Source organism: Myodes glareolus, chromosome X, assembly GCF_982192425.1.
Source record: "Myodes glareolus chromosome X, mMyoGla1.1, whole genome shotgun sequence".
Lineage (NCBI taxonomy): Eukaryota > Metazoa > Chordata > Mammalia > Rodentia > Cricetidae > Myodes > Myodes glareolus.
Genome location: NC_142053.1, coordinates 4,839,683 through 4,859,124, shown reverse-complemented (window position 1 = coordinate 4,859,124; position 19,442 = coordinate 4,839,683). Strand labels below are relative to the sequence as shown.

Sequence of the window (19,442 nt, the reverse complement as noted above, 5' to 3'; positions counted from 1 at the left end):
AGCTTTTATAGCAGCACAGAGTCCACTCCAAACCATTAACTTGACCGTCTCAGCCAGTAAAGTGTGCATGGCTTTTAGGTGGCAGTTTCTGTTTCAGCTGAAACACTTCTTGTTTGATCTTTGCTTTTCAAACACCAGAAGTTCTCACAAATTGCACGTGGCTCAGCATAAGTTTTACGTAAATAACATGGCTTTGTAAGTGGTATTCTGAAAGGAGAAACCAGAGTCATGTACCTGTGTGCAAATTGTGGGAAGACTACAGAAAGCAGAGTTTGTCAACACAACAAAAATATGGCAAATGACAAAGTTCATTCCCTGAGTTTCTTGGGTTTTTTTTTTTTTTTTTGAAACAGGGTTTCTCTTTGTGGAACAGGCTGGCCTCGAATTCACAGACATTCACCTGCCTCTGCCTCCCAAGTGCTGGGATTAAAAGTATGCACCACTACATCCAGCTAGATGAAAGCTTCTTAAACCTATTAGTGAGTCATGAATCGGTGCATCTCTTTAAATAGACTCAGGTAGAAAACATGAAGAGCACAACAGAATAGGGCTGTATAGTTTCCTGAGATGTCTCTTCTAAGGATGTGTGCATGTGGGGGGCAGTGTGCTCGACGATGGTGTTATAGTTAATTCCTTTCTTATAACCATGGTCCAGAAGGTTTGAAAGGCACTGTTTAGATATAAAGCATTAGGTTCAGGTGCCCGGCTCACAGCAGCCACTGATACAGAGATCTGTGAGGGGACTTGACTGCAGAGCTCATCCAGTGTGCTACTGCCAGCATAGGCCATGGGTTCAACGACCTCTGTCAGAGTGAGTTTCCTGCATAGAGTCTTTGGAAGTCACATAATATTTATGTGCTTCAGTGTTCTCATCTGCAGCGGGGATAATAACAGTTCTTACCCCATAGAGTTTTTGTGAGGATTCAATGTAAAGTGCTGCTAACACTGCCTGACACTCAGTAAGTGCCCAGTAAATGCCAGCTGTTCTCTTATTAGCCCACCATTTTCCCAGCAGGTATGAGAAATACGGATGACTCCTACAACTCCCCACAGACTATTAATAAAGGAATTGTGATAGTGTGGGGGAAACTTTAAGCCCTTTAAAAGAAAGATGCTATATAAAGATTAATAGTATTATTCACAGACCATGGGTTGTAAGTTGATAAAGGACTCACTGGAAGTCATCAGAGTTTTGAACCCAGAAAGCATGCCAACCAGGAGTGCAGACTAGGAGAAGTGATGCTGTGGATGAAAGGGATCCTTTAGAGAGTGCTTTCTATCCTCCTTCCATTTCTGCAGCCCACGCAGACGCAGACCGCTTTTAGGGAATCATGGCACCTTCACATTTGTATTTGCCCTTCCCATTTCTTGGTGACATTCTGGATCAAGGTTAAGAACCACAGTATTTCCCCTTTGTTCCTCTGTAAGCTGATGAGCAGTCATAAGGTGCAGCTTTTGTTTTCATCTGGGAGCATGGCACATCTGACCTTGTATCTGTTGAGGCGGGCAAGGGCAAGGGAACTTGTACTGGATGTCTCAAATTTCAGGAGCAAAGCAACTAACTGACTTGCCCGGCCTTAGCTGTGGCTAGTGGCATGTTGTCTCCAAAGATGAGAGCAGTGTCTTTAACTGCACCTCCTCAACATTGGCAGGCATTAGTTTCCTTGGTCACTACCTTTGGTTTTCATACTATCTGCTGCTTATTTCATCTTGCCTAGATTTTTCTAAGTATGTATTTCTATTTTTGACTAGCACAAAGTAACGTATATTCTTGGAGGCATCAGTGTGATATTTCAGCTTATATGTATGTACAATGAGTAATGATGAGATTTGGGTCTTTTTAGTGGGGTCTGACTTTGATGAAATCAAAACCTGCCATGTGCCTTAAGCTCTGGACCGTTTTACCTGTATCTTCTCCTGCTCATCTCTAAATATGCTGGCTTATAAGAATAATTACATAAAAATTAATGCAGTGAGTTATGCACACACACATACTTTGATTATTTGAGAGGTATAAATGAGCCTGTGAATACAGAATCCAGGGGGAGTTTTATTCTCTGCCTTTGTTATTCAGCTCAGAAATGAAGAAATATTTCTAGATTATATTAAAATTTTAAATGAGACAGAGATTTAGTGGACTCCTTTTTATGTTGATTACAGAATCAACAGATAAAAGGAAATAGTGTTTTGAGATGAGAATTAAAATGAGAAGTACCTATACACATTTCTGTGATCTCAACCTACATATGGCTTAAGTACTATATAATATGTCTTGAATTTTCTGTTTCTTATTGGTCAAGACATTTTCCCTTGAATAAGCAGTAAAATTAGCTAATTAAGAAACTAACCATATTTTTCAATCTCCTGTCTTGCCTTCTCAGAGACTTAGCCTTTCTTTCTCTTTGATCTCTCCCCCCAACTGCTGTCTTCCCCAAAGCCTTTGACTGTGTTTGGTTCTTCTCAGCACTGACCAGTTCCTGGACTCGGGGTCTTATCTAGATACCCTTCAGAATTGCTGTCTGCTTCAAAAGAACTGAATTACCTGCCTGCCTATGCCTCATCAACATCTACTCCAGAACTCAAGACCATCATCTCTGTACCCACCCCCACCCATTCATTCAGAACTATTCCAAAATGGCACCGAACCTTACACTTCATTAAAAGCAGGACTAAGGAGAAGGCTTGGTCAGCAAAGCATGCAAATCTGAGTTCAATCCCCAGGACCTACATTTAGAAAACTGAGATTTTCTAATCCCGTTGCTGAGGAGATCAAGGGAGGTAGGAAGATCCCTGGAACCTGGTGAACTCCAGGTTCACTTAAGTGCTCTTATAGAAGACCTGAGATCAGTCCTCAGGATCTACATCAGATGGCTCACAATTGCCTGTAACTCTCACTCCAGGAAATCTGATGCCCTCTTCTGGCTTCTGTAAGCACTGCACTGCACTCATACAAACCCCCCCCCCCCGGCTCCAAAACACACACACACACACACACACACACACACACACACACACACACACACACACAATCTCTTGAGCCTTCCTTCTCACTCCACAGCCCTTCCTTTCAAAGAGTACTTGTTTATCGTAGTGTCCAAATATTAAAATTCAGTCTTTGTGACTTTGTGGCTTTTCTACAAAAGGGGAGTATTGGGAGTATGTTTATTGTATTGCTAATTACTACCTGGAATCTCCTGTTGTTTGGAATATTATCTATAGAAATACTCTGATCCCGGAATTGAAAGGGTTCTGAATTTCTTCTGCCAACCCCCTAAAGCAGCTTGAGAAGGTTATAAATTCATTCTCCTGTTGGATGTTTTGGGAACCATTCATTTTCTGATTTAGGGTACATACTAGGCTGACCTTTGGCTGGAAAGTCTCTAGGTCAGACTTATGTTTTCTTCTTTGGTCAGCATCAGTAATTCAGGCTCAACTTCTCTTGGAACCCAAAAGAGATTATTTCCCATTTATCCCCGGCTTATGAGGTAACATTTTGAAGGCCAGGCTTCTTTGAAGGAATTTTCCAATATACGTCCCATCATGGGTGAGCCCACAGCTTCATTTCCCATCTTGCAAACGCCAAAAGGCCTGAAAATTAATTCATTAAGTTCTATGTTTCTGTTTGTGCCTAGTTTGGGGATTCTATATATTTATTCCTCTCACAGGTTCATTGGTACATTGAAAAACTGGTTTTCTATTAATAGATACTCTTTGGTTTGTTCAGCAAAAGTCTCATGATACCATTGTCTAAGCATGTCTGACCCCATGACCTGTGCACTGCATGTGGTCAAGGGTAGCTGTAGATGTAGCCCAATACAAAATCATAAGCTTACTTCAACATGTTATGAGAAATTGGTTTTGAGATTTTGTGATAAATGACAACATTGTTTGCAATGTCAGCAGGTTGGATATACCAGAGTATCACATTTCTAGATAATCCTCCCGCTTGTGAGGCATAGATAGGGTTCCTCTTTCTTCTTCCTGCATTTTTTTTTTTTTGGCTAAATGTGAGTTTTCTAGAAAAGTCTGCTTTCTTCTCTTGCTTGCTGGATAATCTTTCTTTCATGTCCACCAGGATTGCCTTTCTAAGTGAGATTTACAAATCTGTCCTGTCATATTTCTTAGTGGTTACCTAGCTTTACGTGCTTGTTTAAAATGACTCTGTCATCTTCCCTCCAAATACACCTCTGTGTGCCTTAGTCACAACTGATGTCATCTCCCTCCTCTTGCGTTTTCTCTGCTGCTTAGTGATGACTAACTCTAAACGTTCTTGTTCCCAGGCTCTTTGGTTCAGAAGTGGCCTTGGCTAGTTTTCCTACTTCTATTTGGTCTCATCTACCCTAGTCCGTGCTGCCTGGAACAGTCCTGGTTCTCATAGCCTTGCCCTGGAAACTTCTTCCCCTCCCTGTCAGTTTTAATGGAAACCTCTGTCTCTTCCACAGGGTGGCCCATCTCGGTATTTGTTCACTCTCCTACACTCCTGCTGAGGTATTTGCTAATGGCCATGCAGTATTCTCTGAGTCTGGCTACCATGTGGCCTTTTTGTTACCATCATCATTGGTAAACTGTTCAGAGTCATCTTATCTTTCCAGCGTTGCTCAAATGCCACCAACATCCTCAGGCATATCTGTCAGAAAGTCACCCTGCTGTCCTCTGGAGCCCACTGTCCCTTTTTGTAGAAATGATCTACAACTGCCCTCTTCATCTCTCTCCTGTGGAGAATTTATAAGTTCTTACAGACAATGATATTGTCCTCCTTGTGGATTTCTCCATTTCATACCTGTTTACAGTGGTCCTCAGTAAATATTGACCCAGTGAATATACTAACATAAATGGATGAAATAAATATGAATCTCTAGCAACCAGTCCATCGGAATAGTCTGTTTGGGTAAAGTGTTTATTCAACATATTTTAATTTTGTGAATGTACATGTATGTGCAGGTTTACTCACTGTATGGAGGCCGGAGGTTGACATTATGATGTTTCCCTCAGTCATTTCTCCACCTTATTCCTTTGAGACAGGGTCTCTCACAGAATCTGGAGCTTACCATTTTTCAGCTAAGCTGGCTAACAACAAGCGCTAGTGATTCTTTTGTTTCTGCATCTCCCAGTGCTGGGGTTATAGACACCTCTACAGCTGGCTTTTTACATGCATTCTGGAGATATGAACTCAGGTTCCCACTGAGCCTAACCCTCAATTCAATTTTAAATAGCTCTTGGATATTCCTTATTGAAAGCCCAGGAAGTGTAAAACAGGTTTAAAAAGTAACTCCCTTCCTGTATGCTTTACTACCTTACCCCACGCCTTCCCCACAATTAGTGTATTCATTCAGTGAATTACTTGCCTACCTAATGCTAGGGGAGAATTTGAATATCCCTTTTGCAAAGTGTTGGGACAAAATATATTTCCAGTGTTGGTGTTTTCTGGATTGTGGAACATTTCCATAGACTTTAAAGGCTAAGCATTTATAATATGAAATACTCCAAAAAACAAAATATGCTAAGTATTTATGTTATAGTTGAAATGTTTCATATTTGCAGCTTTGGGAATTTTGGATTTCCAGATTAGGGATGCTCAACCTCCACAGGTTACTTACAGCCTTTGCCCCCTTTAGCCCTAATGGTAGCATGCAGTATACAATTTCTATGTCCTGCTTTTTTGTTCATCAATAGACATTACATAATGAATGGGCTTTTTCACTATATTTAGAACTACCCAGTATTCTCTTGACTTTGCTCTAATGTATTAGTATTTTCTTAATAGATATTAGAAGACTTTCATTTTGGCACAATATAAATACTCCTGTATGACCTTACATATCCATCATTTTGTATATATTCACGTATGTTATAGGCTAACTGCTTTGATGTAGAATCATTGTTTCTACCAAATTCCACTTTGTAGAATATATACCAGTATACAGTCTTGGTTAGAGTGCCTGGTCTTAGCCTCTTCAATGTGTTAGTTTCCCATTGTTGCTATAATGGGTGGAGTGAATAGAAATGGTAGTTTATTATATTATAGTTGTAGAGATCAGAAGTTGAGGGGGATATTCCTGGGCTACAGTAACGGTATCTATATAGAGCTGTATTCCTCCTGGAGGCAGTAACCTGGAATCTATTTACCTGCCTTTTGACCTTCAGATGCCACCTGTGTTCCTTGTCTTGTGATCCCTTTGCTTCTGTCACCACTGCCCTTACCTCCCTCTTGTACTCTGTTCTTTTAGGATTATGAGGCAGTCCCAGACAATCCAGGCTACTTTCTTCCTGTTTTAAGGTCAGCTACTAGCAATCATAACTCCTTCTGAAACCTTAATTCAAGTGGTTCAAAAGATCAGAGCACAGCCATTTGGGGAAGTCACTACAGAGTGTCTTCTAACTCTGTCTTTGCATCATAATAGGCAAAATATAGATTCATACTTCTGCTTTGTTTCACGTGAAATTGAATGCTCTTTTATATGTACCATTATCTTCTATCTTCTCATTTCCTTTTCAGTCTTGTTAAGTGCAGACACTCCTTGGTTAATAGTTTTATTGACTTTTAATATGAGTTGCACGAGTTTGCCTCAGTATGACTTCGGACTATGGAAAACTTTAGGACATTCATTTGGTAGAATTTGCTGACCTTGTAGTCGGGATCCCTAAGACCACCTTCAGCTGCATTAATTTCACTAGAAGAACTTCCAAGCCTCAACATTTATTTTTATGATTTATTTGTGTGTACAGGTATGATTTACTGTAATCAAAGGGTACAGAGTAGAACCAACAAAGGGAAAAGCTGCACAGAACAAAGTCCAGGAAACTAACCACAGCTTCCAGAGTTCTCTTCCAGTGATGAGGGCAGGATGTCCTTGTGATATTTCCAACAAAGAAAGCTCATCCTGGTTTTTTATCAAAAGTTGCTTACAAAGGCACCCATGCTCTGGTATATATCAAAATTCTAGAGTTACTGAAAGTGGAAGGGTGTAAGACTTAGGGCCCAGGGATTTTAGCAGGAGTTGGTCATTAAGATACCTTCTCCCTAGCACATACCAGATTCTAGACCCAAGAAGGAAGTTAGGGACATAAAAACCCATGTCATTAATACAGAATACAGTTTCAGCATAAAAAGCACTTCAGTGAGTTAGGGAATAATGGGAATGTTCCCCAGATCCAGATTTCTAGGTGACAACAAGGCGCATAAGGTAAGTAGGCCTTCGTAAGGAGAGACAGCTGAGGCCCGTGAAGGCAACTTTTCTCTGTACAATTTGCCTTTATAACTTCTGGGCTGTGTAGCTCACTTAGGAAATGCTTCCCTGATTAGCACTACAAAAGCATTATATTATTTTCTTTTAGGAGTTTGATTTATTTGGGATTGGAATTGGATGAAAAAAGAAATAAAAGGAAAGGGAAGGACATGACTGCTCCTAGGTATGGTGGAAGAGAAAGTTTATTGTAGACATGAGGGAGAGCATAGTCAGAACCAGGGACATCTGGGGGAGCCCAGTGTGGGCATGACATGTGAGCCATGTGACGAGAAGGTGGAGGATAGAAGTGGGAGAGAAGGGAAACAGTTGCTACAGCCAAGAGGGCAAAAGGTAAAGGGGGTAGATAACCAAATATCTGCTTTATATATGGAGGAGCCTTTGGGGAAAGGGCAACCTAGGCTGAAGAGTTGAAACAGAGAGCAGGATATGCCAGCCATGTCCTATAACAGGTAGGGACTGAGGGATGCTTGGAGAACCTGGCAGCCAGGTACACTTTCATAAGTTAAATAGGCACCACAGCCATTTGTCCTTGATTTGAAACTTAATAGGAATATATTTGTACAGGGCCCTTGTTGAAATAGCGTTTGTTGACTAGTCCACTGATAGGTAGGTAGACTATCGTGTATTGTCATACTTCTTCATCAGTCACTCAAGCTATGTACTGTTATTTTTTTGTAACCCGGGATCTTTTGTACACTTGGCAAGAACTCTACTGCCGAGCTACAATACCTGCCCAGCACTATTTTAATTGTTGAAGGCATGGGCTTTTCCCCCTAGGGGAGAGGGCAAGGTCTCATGTAGCCCAGGCTAGCCTTGAACATGTTGTATAAAGAGGCTGTCCATGAAGCCCTGATCCATTTAGCTCTACCTCCCAAGTGCTAGGAATAGAGGCATAAGTCACCACATCCAGCTCTTAGCTGCTCAAGATTTGTAAGATGTTTCACTGTCTGGGAGGGCCAGCTTTCCTTTGTTCCTCTTCTTTTTTAAATCTCTTCTCTATGTACTTTTGCTTGGACTTCAATACCTTTGTCGTGGTAGAAACTGCAAACCTAGAACTGATTTCCACCAACTATATCTAGGGACTCCCTAAGGATCACTATTACCTGAATGGTATATGTAAGTGGAGACTGCACTTTCATTTCCCATCCACTCAGACCCGAATAATCACACTGAAACTTTATTAATTATAGCATTATTAGGACAATGGCTTAGGCATATTTCTGGCTAGCTCTTTTGTCTTAAATTAACCCATTTTTATTAATCTTTGTATTGCCACTAGGCTGTGGCTTATTGGTGCCAGCATGTTACTCGTTGGCAGCTACATGACATCTCCCCAACTCTGCTTTCTTTCATCCTCTATCTCTGCTTGGATTTCTCACCTTGCCATATCCTACCATCCCATAGGCCAAAGGAGCTTCTTTATTAGCCAATGGTAATAAAACATATTCACAGCATACAGAAGAACATTTCATATCTGGTGTAGACAAGCAAATGCATATAGTAGAGTGGTACACGAGATCTCACGGGAACATTCATAAAAGGGTTTCCTATAAGAGGAAATACTGAAAGATGAGTAGAGAAACCCCAACCAGGTTAGGCCTAACTGAATGAGTGATGTGCAATGTAAAGAAGCCAGACAGACTACCAATGCAGGGGCTTGTTGTTAAGGCCCATGGTATATGTAGAAGGGTGCGAGCAATAGATGTACTATGGTAAAAGGCAAGCCAAAGCTTGCAGAACCTGTCTCATCGTTTTTCTTTTTAAAAATTATTCATTGTGTGTATATGTGTGTGGTGGTGGTGGTGGTGGTGGTGGTGGTAGTGGTGTATGTGTGTGTGTGTGTGTAAGAGAGAGAGAGCAAGAGTGCCTGGTTTTCATAGTACTGGAAGGTGCTACACATGCCACTGGAGGAGAAAAGTAATCATCAACCTTACCCAGCTATGAATCCTATGAGCTACAGTAATCACTGGACTGGACTGGCAAGACTTGTTCATTGATACAATAATGGTAGAAATGTTATCAGATTAACCATGCACCTTGTGATTGAATCCAAAGTCAGCTGCACAAGATAGAGCCCATATCTGGCATGGCTGTTGGACCAGACACCTGTGACTAAATAGGTCATAGGTCCCAGGGGAAAAACTATATTCTGCTAAATGAACATAGTAGTAGCAAAACAACTCCTACTGACTTATTGCTAGACCCATAGATTAGTGCATCCTCCGACCCTCACCAGAAAACCTTCTTCCTCTTATAATAGATGGCAGTAACATGGGGACACACAACTGGCCAGTGTGCAGAAAATAAAACGCTGTCCTCTGCTCAGCCCTGAATGGAATGTCTCTACCCCCCTCCCAAGTTCAGGGATCTTTCCAGAAGGATTGAAGATCTTAAGAGGTGGTAAACAACTATATGGAAACTGTTTTCCAGACATAAAAAGGACAGCTGCACGTGTGAACTCTGTGATTGTGATGACATTCAGAAAACCTGCACAAGACCCAGGCAAACTAAATCCAAGAATGGAGGCTGAGATGTGGGCATGATGTGTCCCACTCCTAGCTGAGGAGGTCTTGGCATCTGATAGCTGCTGGGTGAGGGAGAGTCTGTCTTCTTTTAGGGTGTGACCACTGGTAGGTCAACCCATGGTACAGGGCAGGACTCACAGCCAAGAGTGTTTGGGCAACAAATATTGCTCATGATAACTTAAAAAAATAGTAAGAAGTTAGAGGGTAGGGAAATGGGAGAAATTGGAGAAGGGAAATTAAGATACTTAAAATATGTTGTATTAAATTCTCAAAGTATTAGTACTCTTTAAATGTGGGGGTTCTTCAGACTTTCATGAAAAATTTTCTGAAATGGAATAGCCTTGTTTCTTAAGTGTAATCTAAAAGGTACAAATAAGGGCATGGTAGAATGGTAAAATGGTTCAATAAATTCCTGTTAAAATGGAGCAAAACTCAAACAAAGAGGTATACCTGTCATCTAAGCACTGGAAAGGCTGAAGCAGAAGGATTACCAAGAGCTGAGTCCATCCTGATCTACATAGAGAATTCCTGGCAAGCTAAGGTTCTAAAATAATATCGTGTTTGTCCAAAAAGAATCAACCCCACCCCACCAAAACAGAAATGAAAATGTCAGAAAAAAAAACCACTTAGTAAGTAGTTGCCTAGAATCTTGAGGTTAGATATTCAGAGAAATAAATCTATCTACTTTTTCAAAGGAGCTGATCTTCCTAAGCATCCATGTGTTTCTGTGGGATGGTCAGGTCATTTGAACGCACTTAGAAGTATACAGAGCTCCTCAGTGTATCCTCTAGACTACTGGATTTTCTTTGTTCTTTTGGAACTAAGGATTTGCACCTAGGCTCTTAGGCGTGTTAGGCAATCAGTCTCACCACTGCACAACACCCAGGCTCCCAAATACTGCAGACGTGATGTCCATGAAACTGTCTTGTATTTGAGATCATTTTGAGCCTTCATCAATCTGACTCTCAAACATCCAGTTCTGAGATGTTCACTACAGGTCTGTGTGAAGAAGAGATCTCATGTGATGGAGGAAACCCCAGTCAATCAGAGGAGATTTATACAGCTCAATAAAAATTTAAACACCCAGTCTAAAATTAAAATACATGTAGTAAAATACCATAATGAAACCCATTACTTTATATGCTAACTTATAATGAGTTTTAAAAAACTTATCTACATGATTTAAGCAAATCTTTATATAGGTGCCATTTTAAAATAATGGCTAAGCAAGAAGCCAGAATCTGTTGTTATTTTGGAGCTTTCCCCCCAAGACACAACAATGCTAAATGTAGCTAAATGAAAATGACAAGTTATATTCTATATGTCCAAGCTGTTTTTCCCTGGTGCAAAATCGGAGATTTTCATTTCAACTTTGTCCTTTAACATTTTCAAATGTTACATTGTGCTATTTTTAATGTGGAAAAACATGCACATACTCTTTTTGTTAGTCTCACAGCTTGACTAGTAGGTACTGGAAGTGATGCAATGCCCAAATATCAATAGAGGGTAAAACAAAGGAAAAACCTGTGTACCTGCTGAAGCCTGGGCCAGGCCTAGCTTTCCTAATATCCTGGCACAGTCTTGACATTGTTCTCTTACATAAAATGTTATTGAGAGAAACTAGCTGAAGGCTACATGGAGTCCCTCTTCACATTCTCTGTGAATCTGTGATCCCATGGTTCTAACTTTGAATAAGAACCATTGCTCAAATAACTTGACTACGTACAGATTCTTAAGCGTTCTGCTCGAGGCTACCTTTCTTTCTAGAACCAGGACAGGAGGGAAGTTAGCTCTTAAAGACCTATAGATATAAGGTGGGACACGAGTGTCTGGAAGTGGAACCTGCCAAACATATCCCAGTTCTAAGGAAGAACCCTGGTTGGGAAAAGCCATACCCCAGGAGGAAGCTACAAAGAGCATATTGACAAACAGCACATCACCAATTCCTGGCAAAAACTAGGTTAGGACAGAATCCTTTTTGAGTTTTCCATAGGCAAGGAAATTGAATCAGTGCTTAAGCAGTCAAAAGAGTAGATATCATCCTCACCTGGGTATGTGGCAAATTACAGAGTGGGTGGCATCCTCACCTACTAAGCAAATGGCACTGCTTGCTTGATGCTTGGACTAGAAAGTGCTCTAGACCTGGTTATGTTCTCTGAATGAGGCATCACTTCTCAGATGGAGAGGCAAAACCAGACCCACCAAGGTTATATTTGGGGATGTCAATTCACTAATGAAATGCTAATGACCTCAAAACTCTAAAATGTATTGTCTAAAATAGAAAATAAAATGCTAGCTGAAAATCTCAAGTTAGGTAACCCATTAACTTTAGGTTAAAATGTTTTTCAGACAGAACTTGAGTTAAGTTAGTAATAAGTTACCCCTTGTGGGGGACTTTGTACTTTTTAGTGATATACTGGTATATGGATTTGGATTTTGTTAACTTAGATTTTCTGCTTAATACTTGTTTTGTTTTCTGTAGTTATTTGCCTTCATGTTGTGCAGCAGTGAGCTTACATTATAAGATTCTTGCTTCTTTCTCTTATCTAAATCTTTAAAGAAAAAAACAAAAACATCTAGAAAAAGTCCCAGTACGTTCTGCTTTGAAAACTGTAAGCATCTGTTGTTCTAGAATGGTTGCTTCACTTGAGCCAAATGATTTATGGAATGCTTTTTAAAACATGTTTCCCTATAATTAAAAGATAATTTGTTGAAACGGTGAAAATAGTGGTTTAAGCTTCTAGTGTTTTCCACCCCAGGCTCAGATACAGCGTCACACATGTTGCTTATATTACTTCCTGAAGAGAAATTTTAGCAATTATGTGATTAAAACGTTTTTTTTTTCCAAAGTACTTGAGGTGCGAGCGTGGCTCCTAGTTTCAGAGTGAACTAGGAGCTCTTTGCTGCCTTCCACAAGGGAGAGTGAGACCTGACACCGAGACCTGATGACTACCAATGTGTTAGCCTCTTTGCTAGCTATTGTGCGACTCATGGATTAGCTGCAGATTGGATACTCCTGTGACGCAGTTCACAATGTCAAGTGTCATTATAGAAGCAATGTCTTGAGAAAGGCCATCTGATAGATAGCTGATGGAGGTCTTGTCTTGTTTTTGTACTAATGACAAAAAATACTATTGCCTGTATGTTGATTTCTCTTTAGCCCAAGGTGTTAAGGGAAATACAGAGATGGTGGCAATTTTGACCATATACCTTTAATCTTCTGAAAATTTTGCAATAATATTCATGTAAGATACATCAAGGAATGCCCAAGGCAACAAGTGTTGCTATCAAAGATTAAAAAATAGTAATGTATCTAGAAAGTGCTACTGGCCTATTAAGAACATCCCTACATTTGATTTCTCTAGGAGAAACTTTATCTAAGCCATTGGTTCAGAAATAGCATTTGTATTGAAAGTGGTTTCATGTTCACTTGTGCTTCATGAGAGAGATTCAGAGAAGTAAAGGTGAAGCCCCTAATGTCATGCAGGAGTCAGGAACTTATTTCAAGAAGTCAAAAACTGTTTTCTTCCAAAGTGTGTAGCTATACATCCTTAATTCTCAAATGATCTGCCATCTACAACCCTACCCAGAGCCTAGCATTCAGGCATAGTGAGGATTTACCCACCCCAGGTACTGACCATGATGGTGTCAGGTGTTCAAAGTGATGATATGTCACCAATAGACTGCTTAGTTGTGTTCCAGATTTTCTGCTTATGACTAGAGAAGACCACTACACATGTTAGTGCTGTTCTCGCCAAAGTCTGAGATAAATATCCATTAACAGACCTCATTTCTTCTTCCCACTGGCACCGAAAACTTAAGCATTTATTCAGTATCAGGCTGGGGCCTTGATCAGTTTCTTAGGTGGTCCATGCCATGGCTAATATGTGAGATACATGCTACCCAGTATGTAATATGGCACCTAGGTCTGACACTGTTAGACTTGAGAGTGAATGAGTATGTTGCATACTTGGAAAAAATCAAGAAGACAATGGGTTCCAGCATGTTGGTGATCAGATTTTACTGAAATAAAATAAAATAAAATTAATAAAACTATTACTGCAAAGACTTTTCCAGAAATTCCATGTAATGTGGGGGAAGGGGCACTGGCATTCAGAGTACTTAACAGAAGAAAATGGATAGGGAGATAGATGCCTATTGGACAAGCCTCTAGCCACAGCATCTCCAGGATTTGCAGGGGCTTCAGGTATTCACTGTGTTACTCAGTCAAAATAATTTGCTCTGGACCAAGCTCTGTTTTAATAACTATGTATAGAGGATCTAGAAGTGGCCAGATGGCAGACAGTCATGTGGGCCATTAGAAAGACTTCAACTTTTGCCATGAGCCAAATGGGAAGGCATGGGATGATTTTCTCAGGGTAATGACTTGATCTAACTTAATGTTATAGCATTGTTGCTCTGATATTAGAGCTATATAGTTGAAAATGAAAATAATTCCGATTTACCATGGTAAGCAGAGGGGTAGGCAGCTGGTGCTGAGACTGACAGCACAGTACTTGGCTCAGTAACCCAGGAGGGTGGGGTTCTCATTGACTAACCTGAAGACACTGGGAAGAACTGGACTGCTGAGATGAAGCCGAGGGTTTTGTTTGTGGTATTAGCCTTAGAGTCACCCTCACTCCCAGCTTATGCCTTTGAGGTACCTGGGTGTTACAGAGTTGACACTTAGATAGCTATGTCCAGAGCAAAGACTGGAATGGTCACTGGAGGGCAGATGGTATTTGAAGTTAGGAAATTCATCAATAGTGCCTTGAGAGATCAGAATCTTGTTATTTCAGAGGCCAAAACATTGATTCAGAATTCACAAAGAGCAGTTAATTAAAAGATTCTTAATGTTCTGTCTCTTTTTAAATAGATAAACATGTCATGACACTCTCGAAACAGATATACTATTTAATAATCATTCTTGGATTTCTTCTTTTTTGTATTAACTTTTAAGTGCTCAGTAGATAATAATTTTTAAAATTCATGGGTACTTTTTAGTCTGGAAATTTGGTGTGTGTGTGTGTGTGTGTGTGTGTGTGTGTGTGTGTGTGTTTAAAAACAGGTGACATTTGTTGCCATAGAAAATTGAGGTTTCAAAAGTAATTATTCCTGAAGATAAAAGTTAATATAAGGCTGATCTGAACATTCTACAGTTGTTTATTTGTTGTAAGTCTCAAGTTGAGTTGAAATTTCATGGTTAGCAAATCTTTGAAATCTATTTTGTGAAAATGAAAGTATGAACTATTAATAGACTATTGTTTCACACTGAACTCTAAATTCCTTTGTTTCTGGCCTTTTTTAGCCATTGTTTGCATTTTTAAATGAAGAGAAGTTTAATGTAGATGGGTGGACTGTTTATAATCCAGTTGAAGAATACAGAAGGCAGGTAAGTCGATTAATACTGTTGTCTGGAGTGTGTTGAATTGCAAACATGCATAGGGATATGATATTGTCGGTCATCTCAGAATAAATAACAGCCTTACCTAATATGTGTATATGTCTGTGGTATCATCCACATTTTGTATAATTGTTCATTATTTTCCTTTGGTAACTAGCAAGCTAATTCTGGAAACTGCATTGAAAGCTGAATGGTTGGGTTCTACTTTCTTTCCTAGATGAGGAACATCCATTTTGTGGTGTTTATGAAATGAGTTAAATAAATACTTAAGGTCTAGAAAAGTCAAAGTTCTATACATTACTCTGTGTGTGTGTGTGTGTTTGTATAAGCTTAAATATTACTTATCTTTTTATTTAAATTATATATGTTCTGAATTACAGATTCAAATGAGTTAGAAATTTAGTCTTACAATTAATATATAATATCCACAAAGTTTTAATATATTCTCATATAAATGTCATCTGCATTTATGTTCATTTATTATAATAAGAACATGAACTTTGGGCTAGGGAAATGACTCCATAAGTAAAGTGTTTGAAGCATGACAACCTGAGCTTGGATCCTAGAACCCATGGAGAAAGCTAAATGTGGCAGCCTACACCTGTAATCCCAGCACTGGAAGAAGATCCAGGAAGAATTTAGGGGCTCTCTGGCCTGAGCCAGTCTAGCCAATCATTGAGCTCCAAGTTCAGCAAGGTTCCTGTTTAAAAAGATAAGCTAGAGAAGAATACATAAAAGGAGCTGACATCAGCATTTGGCTTTTGCATGTGTACATACAAATATAAACAGTGGTATGTACAGGTGTGTCATGTGCATGCACATGTCATGCATACCCTGCACAGACTAAGGGAAAATGTCTTCTAGAACTTTCGTAAAGAATGTCACAAACAAGCATATTATGTAACAAAACCACAATTTGACCTCTAATATAACCAATTCTGTGGTACAGCTACAAGTTTTGCAATGGAATTTTTCATATGTCTTCTATGAGGCTCCTAAAATAATTTGGAAATGTTATGAAATGAGCTTTCAAAAATCAAATTAAGGCCAGTTGCTTTGTATGAAAAGCAAGTGAACACAAAGTGCTATTCCAGAACCCTAAGCTTGTGAAGAACTTCCCAGCCACCACTTGACCACTGTGACCCTGGTTGACTTCCATTTTCAGTTTTGGTCAGTGGCTCGCACCTTCATCAGCAGGTGTTATACCCTGGGGTCAAAGAAGGGAGATTTTGCTCTAGAATACAGTTAGCAGGGAACCTGTGACTCGGCTTTAGTCTACTGAGTTTTCAAAGGGTGTGTAGCTCTCCTTTTCATGGCTTCTCTTCTAGACTGACTACTGAGATGGGAGAAAGACCATTAGAATATTGTTCATGCTTTAGAAACAAATCTCTCTGATATTATTAGGAAACTCTTTTACCTTATTTGTCTTTAGTTGACAATAGTAAGACTTTCCTTTAGTTTGAGCTTCTAGCTTGAAACCCAAAAAAAAAAAATCTGTTTTTTTAAGAATTGCATGCATAGATGAATTTCTGAAGGTATTTTGTTATAGACTGCCATTATATTCAATCTTTTTTTTCTTGTAACTTTCTGATGGGACTTAAAACTCTCTAATTGGACTCAGCATCAGACTCAACATCTGTTTGGTCGTGCTACATAGGGCCAGACCTAAAGAACAGGTACAATGTCTGTCCCCAAAGCAAATACCCACCTAGCTCATGTTCATGTGTGTACTTGTGCATTTGTGAGTATGGGGAGAGAATATTCCACCACCTCTGGTTATTGTTCATAGTGGATGTGGGGGTGATGTCTGTGTCTCCCTATCGTATTAGCAGTCTGCTTAAAATACTACTGACTTCACTCTTCACACAAGTTACCAAGTGATCGTGGGTCTCTAGCCTCTTGATTTAAACAACTTATTGGAGGTGGCGAAATGAGCTTTCCCAGAGGGGTTTCCTTACCCTCCCCCCCAGAGCTTTTTCTCATGGTCTTACCCTCTTTCCACTTGGGAGCAGACTGCATCATTCTCTCTTGTTTGGAGCAGGGAGAGGAAGTTGCTACCCTCACGTAGACATAGGTTAACACTGCCCATGACACTTTCCTTTGGAATGGAAGGGGAGGGGTGCATGGCTAGGAGATGAAATAGGCTCATCTGTATTGCACAAGGAATAAAGAATATGTCTACTTGAAATAAAGGAAGACTGAAAATTCCATAGAACCTATAGTTATGAGAGATAGTTCAGTTTCTGGAAATGACCAGTGTTTTGTCCATGTTCTCATACTGTCTGGATTATTGATTTGACATCCTTATTGTAAATAGGTAAGCTGCCAATCACTCTATGGTCAAAGAGGCATGCACACATAATGTTAGAAGGAAGAAAGAGGCCAGATGTTGCAGAGATAAAGTCATTTCATGCTGACTTACATTCTCTTTTGTCCTGCAGGGGCTGCCCAATCACCATTGGAGGATAACTTTTATTAATAAGTGCTATGAACTCTGTGACACATACCCCGCTCTTTTGGTGGTTCCTTATCGGACCTCAGATGATGACCTCAAGAAAATTGCAACTTTTAGATCCCGGAATCGGATTCCTGTGAGTACCATGTCACATTTCCCCCTAGAGAATGCCTTTTCTTTTCATGAGAACTGTAGTCCTGTATTTCACAGAGCATTTTTGTTCCCGAGTTTCATTATGAGAAGTAATTATCAAGTTCCTACTGCAAGTGTAGTACCTTGTGAAATGGGAGAAGAGCGAACACCTGCCTTCTAAGAGCCTTGAATCCAGGCTGTAGAAGGAAGGCAGGGAAAGAGCTCGAAAGGAGAATACCAGAGAGAATGGTCGACTTTAACTTCATGATGTAGGGAAGAAAGGTCAGGCTTGTGGTTATTGTCATCACTATGGCACATCATTTTCATCATTATGGCACAAGATGCAGGCTAGTGCTAAACGTTGGGTAAAGTGTGCAGCAACGAAAAGACCCGAATATTAGAATGTGTGTTAGTGCAGGCTTTTATGCCGCCTCCAGGATGTGCTTACCTGCATCCTGTTTGCAGGCTGCCTCCATCCCCTTAACAAACTGGAGTCAAGTACAGATTATTCCAGACATTATGCTACCATGTCACTGAACCTAGCTCACAAAGCTCTTTTTCAGTCCTTAAATATTTATGGACATGTCATACTTTCTACTAGGTGCATAAATTTTATCGACTAAAAATTTAGAGATTGTTTTTTCTTCCCCTGTTAATTTTCAAGAGCTGTCATAATAAGTACATTGGGTTTTGTTTCGAATTAGTAGATTTAAAAAAAAACAATGGTTGAAGAAATTAAGATTTAATGTCACCTTGCCTTTGACTTCTAAGTGTAGACATTCTTGTCCTTAAAAGGATATTTTTTGGGAAAACTTCATATATTGTCAGCCTATGAGGAGTTTTAATTTTTAAATTCTCTTGCTTCTCTGATTAATGTCTTTTCATATTTTCCTGATCAAATTGGACTTGAAAGTATGTTCTTTAACTCATTTTGTTAGAATGTGAAGCTAAAGTTAAAAGTTCTGTCTTCTTATATTCCACTTGGATGTGTTTTTCTGTACTAGAAAAGCAGACTATACTACTGTGACACCAGACACTTGTTTTTTTGGTATGTGCTTTGCCTGTACCAGAAATGGAGAACTGGGCTAGTATGTATGGGTTTGTTCTACTATCTATCTAGCCTTCATTGTACATCTGCTGTGTAAAAGATTATGTCTGTCTGTCTGTATGTATGTCTGTGTTTTTCATGGCATATGGGACAGGACAAACAATGAGACAGTTGGGCCTAAGCCATTGATCTCAGTCTACCATCATGATCCTGTAGTCCCTGTTGCTCTTCATGAGTGAGAGTGCAGTGTAGGAAAAACAATGAACATGTTGTTTTTCTCTTTGTGTGATTACTTACTTATTTTCCTTAAAAAAAATATTAAGGCCAAGCCATTATATTTATTTTTATAGTGATCCGTTATGTATTATAAGCCTGGTAATATGTTGTTTCTAGAATATGTTCTGATTGTGTGACTCTTGACAATAGGTCTCAGAATATTTGCCCAGAAAATGGATATGCCCATTATGGGTAACACAAGTATTATGTAGTCCTTTAACAACAAACATAAAAATACAAAAATAATTGCTAAAAACTACTTAAACACAAATCAGATACACATTATAATAAAATACCATTGGTTAGTGAACTCATACACTTGCATTATATTTATGTTAATGGATGTGTGTTCCTT

The 19,442-nt window shown here is 39.5% G+C and overlaps 1 protein-coding gene across 4 annotated transcripts in view; it reads left to right on the top strand.

Moving 5' to 3' along the window:
- Window positions 1-19,442, top strand: part of Mtm1 (myotubularin 1) — a 124,632-nt gene that overhangs the window by 64,480 nt on the left and 40,710 nt on the right. For all 4 annotated transcript variants that reach the window (XM_048457577.2, XM_085684817.1, XM_085684819.2 and 1 more), the window contains 2 exons: window positions 15,081-15,164; window positions 17,618-17,767. In XM_048457577.2, coding sequence (XP_048313534.1) covers window positions 15,081-15,164; window positions 17,618-17,767 — 234 coding nt within the window. The remainder of the gene's footprint in view (window positions 1-15,080; window positions 15,165-17,617; window positions 17,768-19,442) is intronic.